General features: G+C 43.3%; 1 protein-coding gene across 1 annotated transcript; it reads left to right on the top strand.

Moving 5' to 3' along the window:
- The first annotated feature begins 1,382 nt into the window (after positions 1–1,382).
- On the top strand, positions 1,383–15,578 carry pex12 (peroxisomal biogenesis factor 12). Its single transcript, XM_084071195.1, has 5 exons — positions 1,383–1,490; positions 2,845–3,002; positions 7,004–7,305; positions 10,140–10,394; positions 14,707–15,578. Exons 2-5 carry the CDS (start codon positions 2,877–2,879, stop codon positions 15,098–15,100), a joined length of 1,077 nt encoding a protein of 358 aa, XP_083927321.1. The 5' UTR covers positions 1,383–1,490; positions 2,845–2,876; the 3' UTR covers positions 15,101–15,578.
- Positions 15,579–17,982: the final 2,404 nt, after the last annotated feature.

Below are 17,982 nucleotides of genomic sequence, written 5' to 3'. Positions count from 1 at the left end.
AATAGAAGAAATGATTTATTTTTATTCCAATCAATCCACCAAAAGAAAACATGATAATGACCTGTTCTTTGAAAATAAAAGCTTATCAATCACTCAATTGGAAATGTGTATTTCTAATTGAAAATAGCCAAGCTTGTAGATCAAGTAACAAGTGGAAACAGTAATTATGTCTTAAATATAGTACTGTATATATACCATGTATACCGACTTATTATTGTCTTTATAGTTTACATAATTACCTTATTATACTTCAGACAATCAAATAACAAGTGGTGGGAAAATTACTCACATTTATTACTTAAAGGGTAAGACCACTTTGGTAGAGGTGTGGGTTGTGTACCTTGCCATGATGTAACTCCAAAGGTGGGCAAGAAATCAAAAATAATTGCTCCATTGATTAGAAATTGATCATTCAAAATATGCTCCTCATTGACTTACATTGTACGGTAAAACAGCTCTCAAAGTCACTCTTTTAGCACAAAAACGAACGCAAACAAAGTTGATTCAGACAATATAGAACATCACCAAACCCAGTACTGTTTGTTTTTTAAATAAAAATGTCAACTTCCTGTTGATTTTGCCATTTTTAATAAGTAGAAAACCCGGACTGGATCGGCGGATCCGGATCCAGATCTTCAAATAGTAAAATCAACAGGAAGTTGACATTTTTATTAAAAAAACAAACAGTACTGGGTTCGGTGATGCTCTATATTGTCTGAATCAGCTATGGTTGGGTTCATTTATGTACTAAAAGAGTGACTTTGAGAGCTGTTTTACCGTACAATGTAAGTCAATGAGGAGCATATTTTGAATTATCAATTTCTAATCAATGGAGCAATTATTTTTGATTTCTTGCCCACCTTTGGAGTTACAATATATAATACTAGAGTCACAGGGCTAGAAAGTGGACTTAGAAGAGAGGATGTGGTTTTGATTAGGTTAAGGCTAGGGCATAGTGGACTAAATAAAACATTGAAAATGATAGGGAAACATGAGACCGGGTTATGTGAGGGGTGTCAGGATGAAGAGGAGTCAGTGCATCATGTACTGTTAGAGTGTAGAGAATATGAGAGAGAGAGGGACATAATGAGGAACAAACTTAGGGATTTAGGATTGCAGTAGTTTTCTTTGAGAGGGAATTTAGGTATGAGTAAAAGAACACAGGTTAAAGTATTGTTAGGTTTTTTGAGGGATATAGGAATATTTGAAAGAATTCAGAGTAGTAAAGTGTGAATGAGAGTGTGTATGGGATTTAGAGTGTGTGTGATCCACAATATCACAAGGGGGCGGTAATGCCACACTAGTCTGGATGCAAGCCGCCGTAAAAAGACAGAAAGAAGAAGAAGAAGAAGAAGTGTACGTCATGACGTCATGCCGTAACGGCGTGAACACGGAAGTGGACGCACGGCGCTCTGGTGGTGTTGAATAACAAGTAAACAAAACATAAAGAACAATCAATAATAAAGATGTTTTAATGAATGAACGCTAAGGTAATTATGTCTTAAATATGTACCATATGTACTGACTTAATGATTACATAATGACCTTATTAAACCCTGTTAAGCTGCTGTGTTTATTTGTTTTATTAAAAGTACAGTTTATATTGTTTTATAAAGGATCGTTTCACTGTTTTTTTAATTTATAATATTTCTGGACACATCAGCATCAAACCTGCAGACATAGCCTTAGATCAAGATGTATTTGATCGATTTTTACTTTTTAAAAATAATACCTACTAGTCTTAGCTCCACCTCCCCAGTTTCCACTGGAATGTCACCAGTAAAGCCCGTATTTCTCCAAACATGTACAAATGCTAAATATAAGGTTCTTCCCCGCTGGCCACACATGTTAACTAGGTGTCCGGAGTACGTGTGTAATGTATTAGTCCATATGTTTCAATAAATACGTTTTTTAATCCCGTCTGTGGCCGAACGCCATTTCTCCTCCTCGTTTACTTCCTGTTTAGCATTGAGTGTAATTCCTGCTTTCACCAGATGCGCCCCGTCACTACCGCCCATAGGGAACCGACAGAATCGGCCACAGACGGGATTAAAAACACTTCTTTATTGAAACATATGATATGGACTAATACATTACACAAACACACCGAACACATTTGGGGAAAAGCGGGTAAAGCACCTTATATTTAGCATGTGTACATGTTTGGAGAAAAAAGGGCTTTACTGGTGACATTACAGGAAAAACAGGGGGGCGGTCGCTAAGACTAAAAAATAAACAATACATCTGAGAGAGTCTTGATCTAAGGATACTGCAGACCCAGATGTCATCAACAAAGACACATGATTTGTAAACAAATTGTGTGTGTGTGTGTGTGTGTGTGTGTGTGTGTGTGTGTGTGTGTGTGTGTGTGTGTGTGTGTGTGTGTGCGTGTGTGCGTGCGTGCGTGCGTGCGCAGTAGCATTGTGAGTGATGTTAATGGAAGGAATTTATATGTCTTAAGATGTAATATCATTTTTGGATAATACCCTAAAGCAGTGGTCCCCAAACTGTGGGTCAGGACCCCTCAAAGGGGGTCCCCAAATTATGTTTTAAAATTATTTTTAATACACAATACTACGTAAGAAAGAGGTATATATATATATTTAGTCACATTCCCAAGACAATAATTTGATGACCAACGGACCGGTAGGAGACACAAAGGAGACTCTTTGTGTCTCCTACCGGAACCGCTGCCGGTCATCAAATTATTGTCTTAGGAATGACACAAAAACAGAAAAATATCCATGCATTTTCTGCAACCATGTCATTGTTTTATGCATTTCTATTGCTACTTATATGACATGTCTGAATGGTATTAATTTGATGTGTTTTTTTTCTCCTCAGATCATCACTCGTTGACCTCCCAGGCCGCGGGGATGGCGGAGGCGGGGGCTCATGTCAGTGGGGGCGTGTCCTTGGACGACACGCCGTCCGTCTTCGAGGTTCTGGCCCAGGAGAGTCTGATGGACGCGGTGCGCCCCGCCCTGCAACACGCCGTCAAGGTGGGTGTTGTTGTTGTTATTGTTATTTAACCCATTAAGACCGGGAACGCATCGGGTGTCATTTTAATATTTCTTTGGCTATTGAAAAAATAGCTACAAGCTACAAGAGTGCCGCGCTATGAGCTTGTAGATCTGCTATTTTTTGATAAATCGTTGAGGATTTGTGCAAATCTTTGAATATATATATTTTTTAAATGTTTTTTTACCCAAGTCTTTGATCCTGCGGGGTCCCTGGAACAACATATGTTTAGACGGGGGTCCGCAGCCAAATACATATCATTTTGGGGGTCCTTGACATGAAAAACCACTGATTATAGCAACATACTGTACATACTGTTTTTTTCAAGGATTTAGAAGACATTTGTAGAATCCCCCAGAAGCAAAGATTTGAGTTACAAATGTTTACTTTAAAAGATATATATGTATACTCAAAGATTTGCACAAAATGCTATGAGCTTGTATATCTGCTATTTTTTAATAGCCAACGATATCTTGAAATCACACAGCTGCGTTCCCGGTAGTGATGTGCGGGTCGGGTTTTTTCATGACCCGCGCCACCCCGCCACGGAACCCAACCCGCCTCAGCCTGCCCCGCGAACCCATATATAAATCTATGGCTCAACCCGCCCCGTGAACCCATATATAAATCTATGGCTCAACCCGCCCCGTGAACCCATATATAAATCTATGGCTCAACCCGCCCCGTGAACCCATATATAAATCTATGGCTCAACCCGCCCCGTGAACCCATATATAAATCTATGGCTCAACCCGACCCGCGACCCGCGGGTCGTACCTATAATTCTGTAAAATCATGGTCAGAAAATAATCCCCAAGTGTATTCAAACTGTTTTATTGTTATTCTTATTAGGAACAAGAGCGTGTGATTTATTTTATTTTTTTTGCGTGTGAGAGCGGCTGACCCGCTTACCAGCAGCCCGCATAATTGCCTCTGAAATTCTGACTCGACCCACCCGCGCCACGGCACCACCGCACCGCATCACTAGTTCCCGGTCTTAATGGGTTATTATGGAAGCGCTGTAACCTGCACACACTGACCGCCCTGAGTGAGGCGCCGCGTAATTCCGAGTGTGCTGACCTGAAGTCCCTCCCTAGAGCATAGTGTGAGAGCAGCAGAGAAGATCACAGGCGTCCCTCTCCCCCCATTATCTGACTTATATATACACATCTATTTTTGAATTGGAATCCTGAAGTTTTTTTTTTTTTTCCAAAATGCATTTAGTTATACTTATGTTAACTTTATGAACTTAAATACAAATACATTGGACATTAAAAATGACAGAATTTTAATACTAGTCACTAAGCTACTAATATAGACTGAAGTAATTAAAGCGGGTCATGTTTGGAATCATAACAGCTGAAATCAATAATATATCAGTATTCCCATATTAACCTGCGGGCCACATTAAGGGCAGGTTCACACTGTAGGACTTTAAAGTGGTCGGGGAGTCGTCTGATCGTTAAGCATTACACACTGCTGGAGTTTATTTCTTGAAATGGGCTGTCATATTTCGTTGTGGTTCTCACCCTATAGATTGATCCCCGACCAGTTATTACATACTGTAGGATAGTTCACTAGGATGCTATCTCCAGAGTCAGACCCAATAGGCCTACAGTACATACATTTGTTTTTTCCAATTCATCTTAACAGACGTCTTCCGTGATGTACATATGTGCATCTCTCTCTCTCTCTCTCTCTCTCTCTCTCTCTCTCTCTCTCTCTCTCTCTCTCTCTCTCTCTCTCTCTCTCTCTCTCTCTCGACAAGTGTTTTTTTCTGTGAAATTGCTTGAAAGTGTAGTTGCTGGGGGCATGGTGGCGCAGTCGGTAGCGTTCGATTCCCGCCAGGGACGCTGTGGGCGCTGGGGGCGTGTCTTCTCCTCCGCGTCATCAGCGCCCATACCCTAGGTGGGGTTGGCCAAAGGGCCCACTCTGTGTGGAGTTTGCATGTTCTCCCCGTGTCTCTCAGGGTAGTTAATACCCTCACAAAAACATGTAGTAATCCTGGTCACTAAACTCCTCCCCCACGACAGCCGGGGCGCCTGATGGAGGGGAAAGGAACTGGTTGGAATAACGTGTTCCTTCCACGCGCTATGTCCAACCAGGGAAACTCCCCCCTGTCAGGTGATAAGAAGGTCAGTTGGCTCTCATGCATTGAAGGAGGCATGAGCTCGGCCCTGGCCTCCCTAGGCTATGGGGGACTGGTGTAGGGCTGGTGTAGCGCCCAGGATCACTTAGGAAATTGGCACCGGGTGAAAAAAATTGTAGTTGCTTTTTTGGTCTTGTTTCCTAATGTTGTTTGAACCAGTTGTTCTGAAACATTTTCATGGCAAGGACCCCCAAATTAATATTTGTCTGCAGACCTCCCCCCTTCTGAAAATGTGTGCCATTACTGCCATAGACCCTCATACAAGATTTGTGTGGATTTGGAAAATATTCCACAATTTTCTCATTTTTTCAATATTTTTCTTTTAAAATAGCTGCGATGCGTTGTGAGCTTGTAGATCGTCTATTTTAAAACATGCAATATATTTGTAAATAGGGTTAAAGTGCTCATATGGCCTGCCCTATAGTCGCTTTTGTTGGGCTTGTTTTCATAGATCTTTCTCTCGCAAAATCTGGCAACAACAACAAAAAAAGGCACAGGTTCCCGAGGCTAGACGGTGACAGACACGCTGCGCACGCACACACATATTACACGCTTGCGCACACACACACACACACACTGTTTGGTCAGGTCCAGTGATCCTCTCCTAGCCACGGTGGCTGCTGTAATGTGCTGTCATTGGCTGTAGCGTGCATCTCCTCGCAGAGTGGTCTCAGCTCCTTTCATACTGTAGGATACTGTCTAAATTCCAGTCTGGGACAGACCTGAATATCTAACCAGATAGATATTTGAAAACGGTCGGGAAGCCATCGCAGAGCGCGATGATCGTGGCCAGGTCCTCTCGCAGAGCCTTTCACACACAGCGAGCATTATCTCGCCGATCAAAGGCCGATCTGCGTCAGATCGGGAGGTTTTGTCGGCGAGTGCTAAAAACAGGTCCCCGACAGCATAACCGGACCAAATATTCTACAGTGTGTACCTGCCTTTGCCCATGTATGGCCTAATATATCCAATGGTCAAGGGGGGAATTTTCCTTTAGGCTAGTGCAGGGGTCTTCAACGTTTTCAGGCCAAGGACCCCTTGACTGAGAGATAGTAGTGTGTATATCTGTCTGTCTCTTACATGTCATCATGATTTGTGTGCATGGGGATCTCATCTTAAACAAGCTCAGTGCTTAATGAGCTATCCAGTTTAGTAGACCTTGTATTGTGAATTTGTACTTCCATGTACTGTTATGTACTGTCATGTACTGTTCTCATGTCTTACTAAATAAAGTACATCAATCAATCAAGAGAGAAAGCAGGGACCCCCCATTATTTATTGTATAAAGTATTTTTTATTTTCATAGATTTCATAGGCAGCTTCATAGACTTGTTTCACAGCACTATCATGTTGGATTCATGTTAATGTGTATTTCCAGACATTTAACCATGCACTAAAAACAATACTTAGTAAACCTGACCTTTTACTCTGTACTTTCTGTACTTTCACTCTTTTTTCCCCCTATACCGAACCACTTTGCCGAAAATAGCAGAGGCGTTGTGTGCTTGTAGATCTGCTATTTTTTACTAAAGTTCTCCTCAGAATAGGGATGCTTGGTTGAAGTGGTTAATGTAAAAATCACAAAGATTTGGCGGACCCCCTGTAGTAACTCTGAGGACCCCCTAGGGGTCCCGGACCCCCTGTTGAAGATCCCTGGGCTAGTGGATAAGATGTTGGCTTTCCCCGTCTGGTTCGATTCCTCGCCGTTACATCTATCTAATCTGTCTGTCTGTCTGTCTATCTACCTGTCTATCTACCTGTCTGTCTGCCTGTCTGTCTGTCTGTCTGTCTGTCTGTCTATAATCTTGGTCCTTGCTCCTCTGTCTCTTCCAGGTTCTAGTAGAGTGGAACCCGGGTCGTCTGGGCTTCCTGTGGAGAACGTTTGATGAGCTCTTCCTGTGTGCTGACCTGCTGGTCCAGAACCACTTCCTGTCCCGCACGGCCGCTTCCTTCTCGGAGAACTTCTACGCTCTGAAGAGAGTCTCCACTTCCTCCTCCTCCTCCTCCTCATCCTCTTCCAATCACAGCCCATTTCCGCTGAGGCTGAACAGGAAGTGCCGCTGGCGCTCTGTGCTGCTGCTGTGTCTGGTTCCCTACCTGAAGATCAAACTGGAGCAGATTCTGACCCGCATCAAGTAGGCCTGGCTGTCACCATTACAATCTTTTCTTTTTTTGTTACATTTTTATCCCACGATTTTTGTAACCCCATTTTTTTCACCCAGTGCCAATTGTCTAAGTCAGGGGTCTTCAACAGGGGGTCCGGGACCCCTAGGGGGTCCTCAGAGTTACCACAGGGGGTCCGCCAAATCTTTGTGTGATATGATTTTTTGTTTTACCTTAACCACTTGAAACCTAGTATCCCTTTTCTGACGAGAACTTTGGCCAAAAATAGCCGATCTACAAGCTCACAACGCCTCGCGCTGCGAGGCGTTGTGAGCTTGTAGATCGGCTATTTTTGGCAAAGAGGTATAGGTGTAGAGGGAAAAAAGAGCGGTCCACGTAAACGAAAAATGTTGAATCTGAAACACAATTTTATACAATACAGTGGGGGTCCCTGCTTCCTCTCTCTCTCAGCTAGGGGGTCCTTGGCCAGAAAACGTTGAAGACCCCTGGTCTAAGTAATCCTGGGCACTACACTCCCTCTGCCAACCTAGAGCCAGCTCAGAGCTGAGCTCATGCCTCCTTCAATGCATGAGAGCTAGCAGGCCGCTTCTTATCACCTGACAGGGGGGAGTTTCCCCGGTAGGACGTAGCGTGTGGAAGGAACACGTTATTCCAACCAGTTCCCTTCCCCTCCATCAGGCGCCCCGGCTGTCACGGGGGAGGCGGTATAATGACTAGGTTTACTACATGTTTGAGGGTCTCCTCACCATTACAAATTTAAGTTGACGATTAATTGTCACTCAAATAATTGCGATTAACGATTTAATTGTGTGTTTGACATTGAACATTGGAACATATGAATACATGTTTTATTTCTGTTTGCCTTTTAGGCTTCGTAATAAAAAATTGCACAGGGCAGATATGACAAAGAGCTAACACAAATTATGATGTTCGCCCGCGTGGGTCGCGGGTCCGTTTGCAAATACTTGTGCCCGCGCACGTCACCGGGTATGGACTACTCTGTGTAATTTTTTAGATTTCCTCGGGCTATTCAAAATAGCAGATCTACAAGCTCATAGCGCTATGGAACAAAATATTGTCAGATTGGGGTCCACGGCCCAAATACATATCATGTTGGGAGGTCCTTGACATGAAAGTTTGAGCACCACTGATATAACAGCAACATACGTTTTTTTCATACGATTTCAGTTACAAATGTTCACTTTAAAAGGTGTATTCAAATAAATACCTTTATTTTAGTTATTTGCAGAAATCCAGATAAGCTGCTATATGTTTTGTTAGTTTTATGAAAAGTAAGTCTAGGCTGTATAGTGTTTTTTATAAAGAATTGTTTCGCTGGGTTTTCATTTCATTTATATATAGACAGTACATAACAGTACATGGAAGTACAAATTCACAATACAAGGTCTATTAAACTGGAAGACTCATTAAGCACTGAGCTTGTTTAAGATGAGATCCCCATTCACACAAATCATGATGACATATAAGAGAAAGAGAATGACAGATATACACACTACTATACAGAATGTCATACAATCAGTTTACAGGTTACTGGTATGAAGAGTGAAAAATATGTACAAAAGAAGAAAGAGAGAGGGGGGGGGGGGTAGGAGGGGGGGGGGGGGTAGGTTAGGACTTGGACACGGGCCATTTTTGAATTGCAGCCTCCTGAAGGTGGATCTTTAAGGCAGTTTTGAAAGTGAGTAGGGTTTTACACTCCTTTACTCCTTTTGGTAGGGCATTCCACATTTTTGATGAATAGCATGAGAACAAGTTCATTCCCTTTGTTGAGCCAAATCTGTGTTGAACATGATTTGTGGAGCTTCCTCTGGTGTTATGATCGTGGACTTCATTAACATTTTGGAAGTATTTTGACAAATACAGGGGGATCCCAATGTTGTGGTGTATCTTGAAGACCAGGCCCATAGCAAGTTGCTGTACTCTGTCCTCAACCCTAAGCCATCCAATCCTAGCAAAATGAGCAGGGGTTAGATGGGGTTTGTGATTGAGGCCAAGAAGTAGCCTTACAAGTTTGTTTTGGGATGTTTGGAGCCTTGCTTTTAAGGCCTTGGAGGTGTTGTGATACCATGAAATGCATACATAATCATAATGACCTTGTATGAGGGCCCCTACAAGAATCTTCAGAGTATTCTTACATTGTGATTTTAACCCATGAAGACCTGAGGCTAATTCTACAAATGTCTCCTAAATCCTGAAAAATGTATTTTACTATATTATCAGTGGTTCTCAAACTTCTTCATGTCAAGGACCCTGAACATTATATGTATTTGGCTGCCGACCTCATCTCAAAACATTTAGTTCCAGGAACCCCCAGAAGCAAAGCTTTAACCCAGTAAGGCCTGGAACGCATCTGTGTCACTTTTTCATTTGAGCTAAAAAGCATTATTTTACACTTTGGCTATTTTTGAAAAATTGTGAAAATGTGTGCAAATCTTTGAATATATATATATTCTTTTAAAGAAAACATTAACTCAAATCTTTGCTTCTGGGGGGTCCCGGGAACAAAATATTTTCAGATGGGGGTCCGCGGCCAAATGCATATAATTTTGGGGGTCCTTGACATGGAAAAGTTTGAGAACCACTGATTATAATAGCAACATATGTTTTTCAGAAAACTGAAGATATTTGTAGAATCGGAACCTCAGGCTTAAAAAATATTCATATATTTAATGATTTGTCAAATCAGATCTACAAGCTCATAGCGCTATGAGCTTGTAGATAGATCTGCTATTTTTGAATAGCCAATGTATGAAAAATATCTGAAAGACCCCCCGGTTGTTATTGTGATTGAATTGTGATCGTTCTTGTTTGTGTTCACTGCCAGAGAGGAGGAGGAGTTCTCCATCCACGTGCACAGCTCGAGGGTTCAGCGGGCGGTGAGGCGTCTGCTGGGGATTCAAACCTACCTGAGCAGTGTGTGGGGCGGCTGGCGCTTCGCCCACATGATGCTGTACGTGCTGGGACGCACCGCCACACACTGCCCCCTGCTGTGGCTGTCTGGAACTACACTGCAGCACCTCACCCTGAGAGACCTGCAGCAGCTGGAGGCCAGAGTACACACTGACACACACGCACTGAGGTACACACACACACACACACACACACACACACACACACACACACACACACACACACACACACACACACACACACACACACACACACACACACACACACACATTTCAATTTCTTTATTTTAGTCCACATTTATAAAATACATTACAGAGGCACAAATATTTTTCAGTTGCTTCTGATGTCCCACACACTGGAAACAACATGTGTCTCAGTGCTTCAATACAAACAAGTTCAGAATATAAACAACAAATGCGCATGAACGTATTCACAGTTAACATTGGTCATACACTTCAGTCTGCCATGTTACCAACACCGGAGAATAATTATGGGTACAGGAAGCACCTTCTCCTCCAAATAGATCGACTGCCTATAATGGAGGAGATTGAGCCGTTTTTTGCAAGCTGCTTTGCCTTTATATTACACTTGGACGACCTCATAATCCTCAAGCCCCCCCTGACCACCAGCCTGTGGACATCATGGCCCAAGCTGCCAAATATAAAAACAATGAGCTGACACTTGTAGCCTAGATGTATGATGGCTTGTACTAATGGCTGGTATTTTACTTGCTTAGTAAGGAAAGCTTCCTCTAAACTTGAATCAAAAGTACAGCCAACTTCCAATAGGAAGTGCTGTTCAATCACAATGACATCTGGTGTGTTTGCAGTTATATTTGTAAACACATGGGGGTCATTGCATTGAAACATTTCTGGTTTCACACAAGAATTTTTGTAAAACACAACAGAGGAATCAAACGTGGGTGACACATCTTTGGTAATAATGTCAACAATTCTGTCGTGCCTGGCTATGTACAGTCCTTTGTAAGAATTACAACCGTTTAATATATGGGACATGGACTCTATGGTCTGTTACTGTCCATGGTGTAGGCAGTAAGAGTCATGTTTATTGGGATACCAGATGGACAGATTAAGTTTTAGTTGGCAGCACTTGGAGGCGTGCCTTTACCGTGAAGATGAGAATCTCCTCATCAATCGCTGCGTTTTTAAGAATTGAGTGGGACACGGAGTGATCAACTGACTGCAGGCAAGCGAGCTTCCCTTGCAGCCGCAGTCCAGTCCATCGCTGTTTCCTCTGCTGCGCTCTCAGCGTTAGAAGGTGCGCGCGCCGATGGTGGGGAGCGCGCTTGATGTTCCGTCGCGGCTCACTGTTGCGCACACGTTGATTGACAGGTCAGTGATCACAGACTGAGAGACGCTCACCGTGTTGTCGTCCGCTCCTTTCCACTCCAGAGTGACATCAGTCCAATTACACAGATCGTTCAGATCGGGCCAGTCAGAGTTTACGCCAAAACCGGCTGCGTTGGTGTCCAATTCCCCACTGGGCTTCTTTTTAAACCCAAGGAAGCTGGGGGGGGGCGCTAGTTTTTGGGACCTTGCGTCGCTCCAGACCGAGAATAAGCGAGGCTCTGGCTAGCTCTCTGACTGTCTGATCGTCACTGTTAAGCATGTTTAATAGATGGGAAAGGTGTGTGGATATATATGTCCATTCGATATCTGCTATCCCCAGCCCTCCTTCTCGCTTACTGTGGAATATGAGGTCACTGGTTGTATGTGTGCTCAGGCCGAACCATTCTCTCACTCGCTGTACAGTTTTGTTGTTAATGTCATACAGTACTTTTTTCGGTATATGAACGTTAGAGAAGAGATGGTGTATTTTGGATAGGGCGACCTGCCCAATTGCCTTTAGCTTCATAACCAGTGAAAGAGGAGAGGAGTTTATTAGGTCTAGCCTGGCCGTGTAATCTTTGACAATCTCGTCCACTTGCGCTGTCCACTCCCCAGTGATATTAAATTCATGGCCGAGGTAGCTGTATGTTTCATGGCGTAAAGACCCTGATTGGTACATTGTTTATTGTAAATGTTTTGATTGCCCCCGCTCCTCCTCTCATAAAAGACAGCACATTTAGATGGTTTTATCTGTAGTCCAGACCACTCCAAAAAAGAGTCAGTCCTGGAAAGCATGTCTTTTATGACTCCTTTGTGTCGGGAACATACGACCACATCGTCTGTGTACCCCTGCAGACAGACACACACACACACACACACACACACACACACACACACACACACACACACACACACACACACACACACACACACACACACACACACACACACACACACACACACACACACACACACACACACACACACACACACACACACACACACACACACACACGCGCACACACACACACACGCACACGCACACACACGCACACACACACACACACACACACACGCACACTAGCAGATAGATAGACAGACACACAGACAGGAGGGATTCATTTGTCAGAGTTGGCAGGCACAGCAGTTTAAGTACAGATACATAGTAAAGGGTTAAGTACAGATACATAGTAAAGGGTTAAGTACAGATACATACTGTAGTAAAACAAGAACTTAAACCCATTATAAACTGAGGCCGATTCTACAAATGTCTTCAGTTTTCTGTAAAACTGTGTTTCTATATCAGTGGTTCTCCAACTTTTTCATGTCCAAGGACCCCCAAAATAATTATGTTGTATTTTGCCACCAACCCCCATCTCAAAATATTTAGTTCCATGGACTACAGTTCGCAACAGGCCTGAAAAATAAGGCTGGGCCCTACTGGGCTGGCCCGAGGCTCGGCCCAAACAATTACCATACTTTTAGGCCCGAAAACCCCGAAAATATGTCATTATGTGCTTAATGTCCTCAAAGTCACGCATCCAACAAGCTTTGAACTGAGCAGATTGGACCTTCTGTTCCAGAGATAATGAACAAACACGCACGTTCTGTTTACATGCACTTCCGCGTCGGGGCTTCTACGGCACGAAACATATCAACGTAAGTGGATGGAAGAAATGCTGGCACTAGATGTACCCTATTTTAATAAACCTCTGGCACACAATGTGTTAAGAGCAGCGACACAATAGCCAGGAGTCAAAAACTGAACTAAACAACATAAAAAACACTTATCAGCGATGAATCAGTATCCTGCACTGATGTGCACACCTTGAGAGCTTGTAGATCTGCTATTTTCACTGCTTTTGCATGTACAACAAAGTGGTGGTTAATCAGACTGAGCAATTTGGATGATTATTTGAAAAAAAAAACAATTAGGTTTGTGTTGTGTTGATTTGTTGATATACTAACAAACATAAGAAACATTGTCACCTTCCTAAAATAATGGCTTAACCCTTTAAGACCGGGAACGCATCTGTGTGTCATTTTTAGATTTATTTGGCTATTCAAAAATAGAGTACAGAAGTCCTGACGTCACTCGTTCATCCCCTGGGTCGTAAGGTCATCTCTCTATGGAGAATAACATTGGGTCATCATAGAATCGTCTCATATAAGAACTGTGGTCCAAAAATAAACAAACTGTCTCTGCGATATTGTCAGGGAGGAGGTTCTGTATCGTTTATGATAGTCAGTCACTTATATTTCATACATTCTGTTTCTGGCGAAAATGTAACTAATTCGGCGGAAGAAACATTATCGTTTTCTCACCGTCAGTTGATGCTTCATATCCATAAGAGTAAAAACACCGGGGTCATTTGTTTATTTTTGGAACACGTTCTTATTTAACGCGATATTAAACACGTCTATGGGGATACAGAACGGGGGTGGAAAACTGCGAACCAGGTAGACAAACAAAGGATGTGTAAACTTATGTTGCTATAATATCAGTGGTTCTTAAACTTCTCTTTTTTCATGTGAAGGACCACCCAAAATGATATGTATTTGTCCACGGACCCCCCCCCCCCCATCTAAAAATATTTCGTTCCAGGGACCCCCAGAAGCAATGATTTTAGTGAAAAAATCTATATATATATATATTCAAAGATTTGCACAAATCTTCACGGTTTTCTTTCAAGAATAGCAGATCTACAAGCTCATAGTGCGGCATCTATGTCACAAAAATGACACTGATGCGTTCTCGTATTGAATGGGTGAGGCCAACACATATGTGCCTACGTTTGGAGGAAGTCACTATTACTCCAGAAATCCTTAGTAAAGGTCAGGTTTATAAATGTCTAAATAAAAACATAAATAGGTCACTGAATCCCCTGATGTAACATAATTGATAGACAGCATCATTTGTATGTCAATATATATTGGTATTGGGTGAAATAATTAAGAAATATTGGGTTATTGAATATATGAAAATGACCGTTTCTCTGTCTGTCTGTCTCCCTCTCTCCCCCTCTCTCCCTCTCTCTGTCCCCCTGTCTCTCTCCCTGTCTCCCTGTCTCTCTCTCTCTCTCTCTCTCTCTCTCTCTCTCTCTCTCTCCCCACCCCCCCCCCCCCCCCCAGTGTGTTCCAGAGGCTCTTCAGTCATCTGTCCATCTTCTTGTCCTCCTCCGTGTCTCTGGGACTATTCCTCCTTCAGTTCCTGGACTGGTGGTTCTCCTCCTCGGACACCAGGAGCTCCGTGAGCGCCCTGACCTCCCTGGCCACGCCCCCTCCTCCCCCCCTGCACCTCCTCCACCCCTCCTCCTCCTCCGCGGCGGGTCAGGTGACCGGTCACGTGACCCTGTGTCCTCTGTGCGGGCGCGTGAGGACGAACCCCACCGTGGTCTCTACGTCCGGCTTCGTCTTCTGCTACGGCTGTGTGTTCCTCTACGTCAAGAGCCACCAGCGCTGTCCAATCACAGCCTACCCCACCCAGCTGCACCACCTCGTTAAGATCTACGAACCCGACACCTGAGCACCGCCTCGTTAACACATTGCGTGCCAGTCGCGTAGATCTACGCGAACTGTTGATATTATGAAAATCCATGTTAAATCGAAAAAGTGCACTTTCCGATTTTTTTTTAACCATTTCCAATTCCGGTGGGACGACCGGAAACAGAATTATATGGGTTCAGTTTTTTTCGATCGCATCCGCTTCCTGTCTGGGATCCAGTTTTAAACGTCATTTTCTCCATGTAGTTTTTCTCCTCGTCGATTACTGTTTAACATAAACCGTTCTAACTACAACATGGCGGCTCCGTTTGACACGTGGTCTTCACTAGTAGACAAAGGGACATCTGCGTCATGTTTACAAACAGTGCAACGCGCATTCTTAAGGATTTTAATGGGGTCTATGGCGACGTGAAAAAAACAAAAAAACAACAATAAAACCTTGGCACTGGTGAGTACATTATGAGATTAACCTCTGGCAGTCAATGTGTTAAGACACCTGACCTCCGCCTCGTTAAGACACCTGACCACCGCCTCGTTAAGACACCTGACCACCGCCTCGTTAAGACACCTGACCACCGCCTCGTTAACTCATTCCCTGCCTAAAACGACTTCTGTTCCATAAGCCATGCCTGTCTAGAACGACTAAAACGACTTTAAAAAAAAAGAAGTCATTTTCACGATAAAAAAAAAAAATAGCAGATCTACAAGCTCGGCACTCGGTGCTTGTAGATCTGCTATTTTTGAATAGCCAAAGTGTAAAATAATGCTTTTTAGCTCATATCAAAAAGTGACACAGATGCGTTCCATGTCTTAATGGGTTAACACATCGAGTGCCAGAGGTGTTCATCCAGTGCCAGCGCTTCTTACCGTTTACGCCGATGTTTTTAGAGCTGTAGACGCCTCCACGAGGACACGCAGGTAAACAAACGGTGTCTGGGCGATGGTTCGAGGGTCCCGTCTAACGACTGGAACGATAATATTTCTGACGCGATCCGCCATTGCAGAGAGATCGCGCGTCGACAATGGCTGGTTTTCACCACTGTAAAAAAAGATATGGAGATATGGACCTTTTTCTCCAGATCCCATCATTGGAGAGGACGGAAGTGACGTTTTTTGGGGCCGACGTCACATCCGTCCATTCCATTTAAAGCAGGGGTCTTCAACAGGGGGTCCGGGACCCCTAGGGGGTCCTCAGAGTTACCACAGGGGGTCCGCCGAATCTCTGTGTGATATGACTTTTTTTGGGCGGTGCAACCGCCCCTATATGTGAGGTTTGGACATTGATCCAAATTGCACCCCCCGAACCTGTGATTGGCCACCAGTGTACCCCCCTAACCCTGCACCGTGATTGGCCACCATGACTCTATTCAGGACTGTGATTGGCTAGAAACACATGACACATGTGCATAGCCCTATAAATACGCAAGAAACACTTAAAAAAAACACATTTATGTTTTTTTTAAGTGAATCACTTCCATCACTGTGATGACCACTGTTAAATAACAACAGTGACATAGTGCTCCAATTCTACATGCTGTGATTGGCTAGTGAGACATGATGAAATGAATCTAAAACCACTTTGATGTGACACTAGTATATTTATTTTTAAGTGAATCACCCACTGTGACCACACCGCCCACTTCACACTGGGTGTGATTTTTAGCGGCGCTAGCCGCTCTATACCTTTAGGTATAGAGCGGATCCTGCTCTATACCTGACTTTGTCCGTGTTCACCGTCAACGTTCTGATTGGTCAGACCCGTCAACGCTCTGATTGGTCAGACCCGTCAACGCTCTGATTGGTCAGACCCGTCAACGCTCTGATTGGTCAGACCCGTCAACGCTCTGATTGGTCAGACCCGTCAACGCTCTGATTGGTCAGACCCGTCAACGTTCTGATTGGTCAGACCCGTCAACGCTCTGATTGGTCAGACCCGTCAACGTTCTGATTGGTCAGCCCCGTCAACGTTCTGATTGGTCAGACCCGTCAACAAAGTGATTGGTCAGACCCGTCAACAAAGTAATTGGTCAAGCTTCACGTGACACATGGCTATACACACATTATAAACACATATCGATGACATAATGTATCAAAGGCATCCTGTGTGAAGAAGGCATCTTCACACAGGGTGTGATTTTTTTTTACCTTAACCACTTGAACCCTAGCGTCCCTATTCTGAGGAAAACTTTAGCGAAAAAATAACAGATCTACAAGCTCACAACGCCTCGGCGTTGTGAGCTTGTAGATCTGCTATTTTTTGGCAAAGAGGTGTTTGGTGTAGAGGGAAACAAGAGCAGACCTAGTAAACAAAAAAAGTTGAATCTGAAACACAATTTAATACAATATAGAGGGGGTCCCTGCTTCATCTCTCTCTCAGCTATAGGGGGTCCTTGGCCTGAAAACGTTGAAGACCCCTGATTTATAGGGTCCTAGGATCATTCCTAAGTTGCGTTAGAGCGCCCCTTGTGGGGGGGAAAAAAACACTTGATGTGTTAACATGATATGTTATGATTAGGCCTGTCACAATTATTACATCATCGTGTAATCGCAATTATTTGAGATAATCGCTGATATTTTTGTATAATCGTCAGAATCGTTTCCATGTTGAGAAATGTTAACACTTTTGCAAATATAAAAAAAAGCAGAAATAGCAGATCTACAAGCTTAAGCTTGTAGATTTGCTATTTCTGCTTTTTTTTTTACATGTATAAAATGATTAAATATGTCAATAATTTCTTTGTATATTTCAGTTATTTGTCATATCTGCCATGTCAAATGTTCGATTATGAAGCCTAAAAGGCCAAAACGACCAAACACACGATTAAATTGTTAATTGCAACTATTTGAGTGACAATTAATCTTCAACTTAAATTTGTAATCATGACAGCCCAAGTTATGATATGA

The sequence above is a fragment of the Gymnoscopelus microlampas genome (assembly GCF_963454915.1).
Source record: "Gymnoscopelus microlampas genome assembly, chromosome: 11".
Lineage (NCBI taxonomy): Eukaryota > Metazoa > Chordata > Actinopteri > Myctophiformes > Myctophidae > Gymnoscopelus > Gymnoscopelus microlampas.
This window is presented reverse-complemented; position numbering and strand designations above follow the sequence as displayed.

Coding starts and splice junctions, on each gene's coding strand:
- pex12 (XM_084071195.1), top strand. CDS start 2,877: ATGGCGGAGGCGGGGGCTCATGTCAGTGGGGGCGTGTCCTTGGACGAC. Junction 7,306..10,139: donor CAGATTCTGACCCGCATCAA/GTAGGCCTGGCT, acceptor GTTCACTGCCAG/AGAGGAGGAGGAGTTCTCCA. Junction 10,395..14,706: donor ACTGACACACACGCACTGAG/GTACACACACAC, acceptor CCCCCCCCCCAG/TGTGTTCCAGAGGCTCTTCA.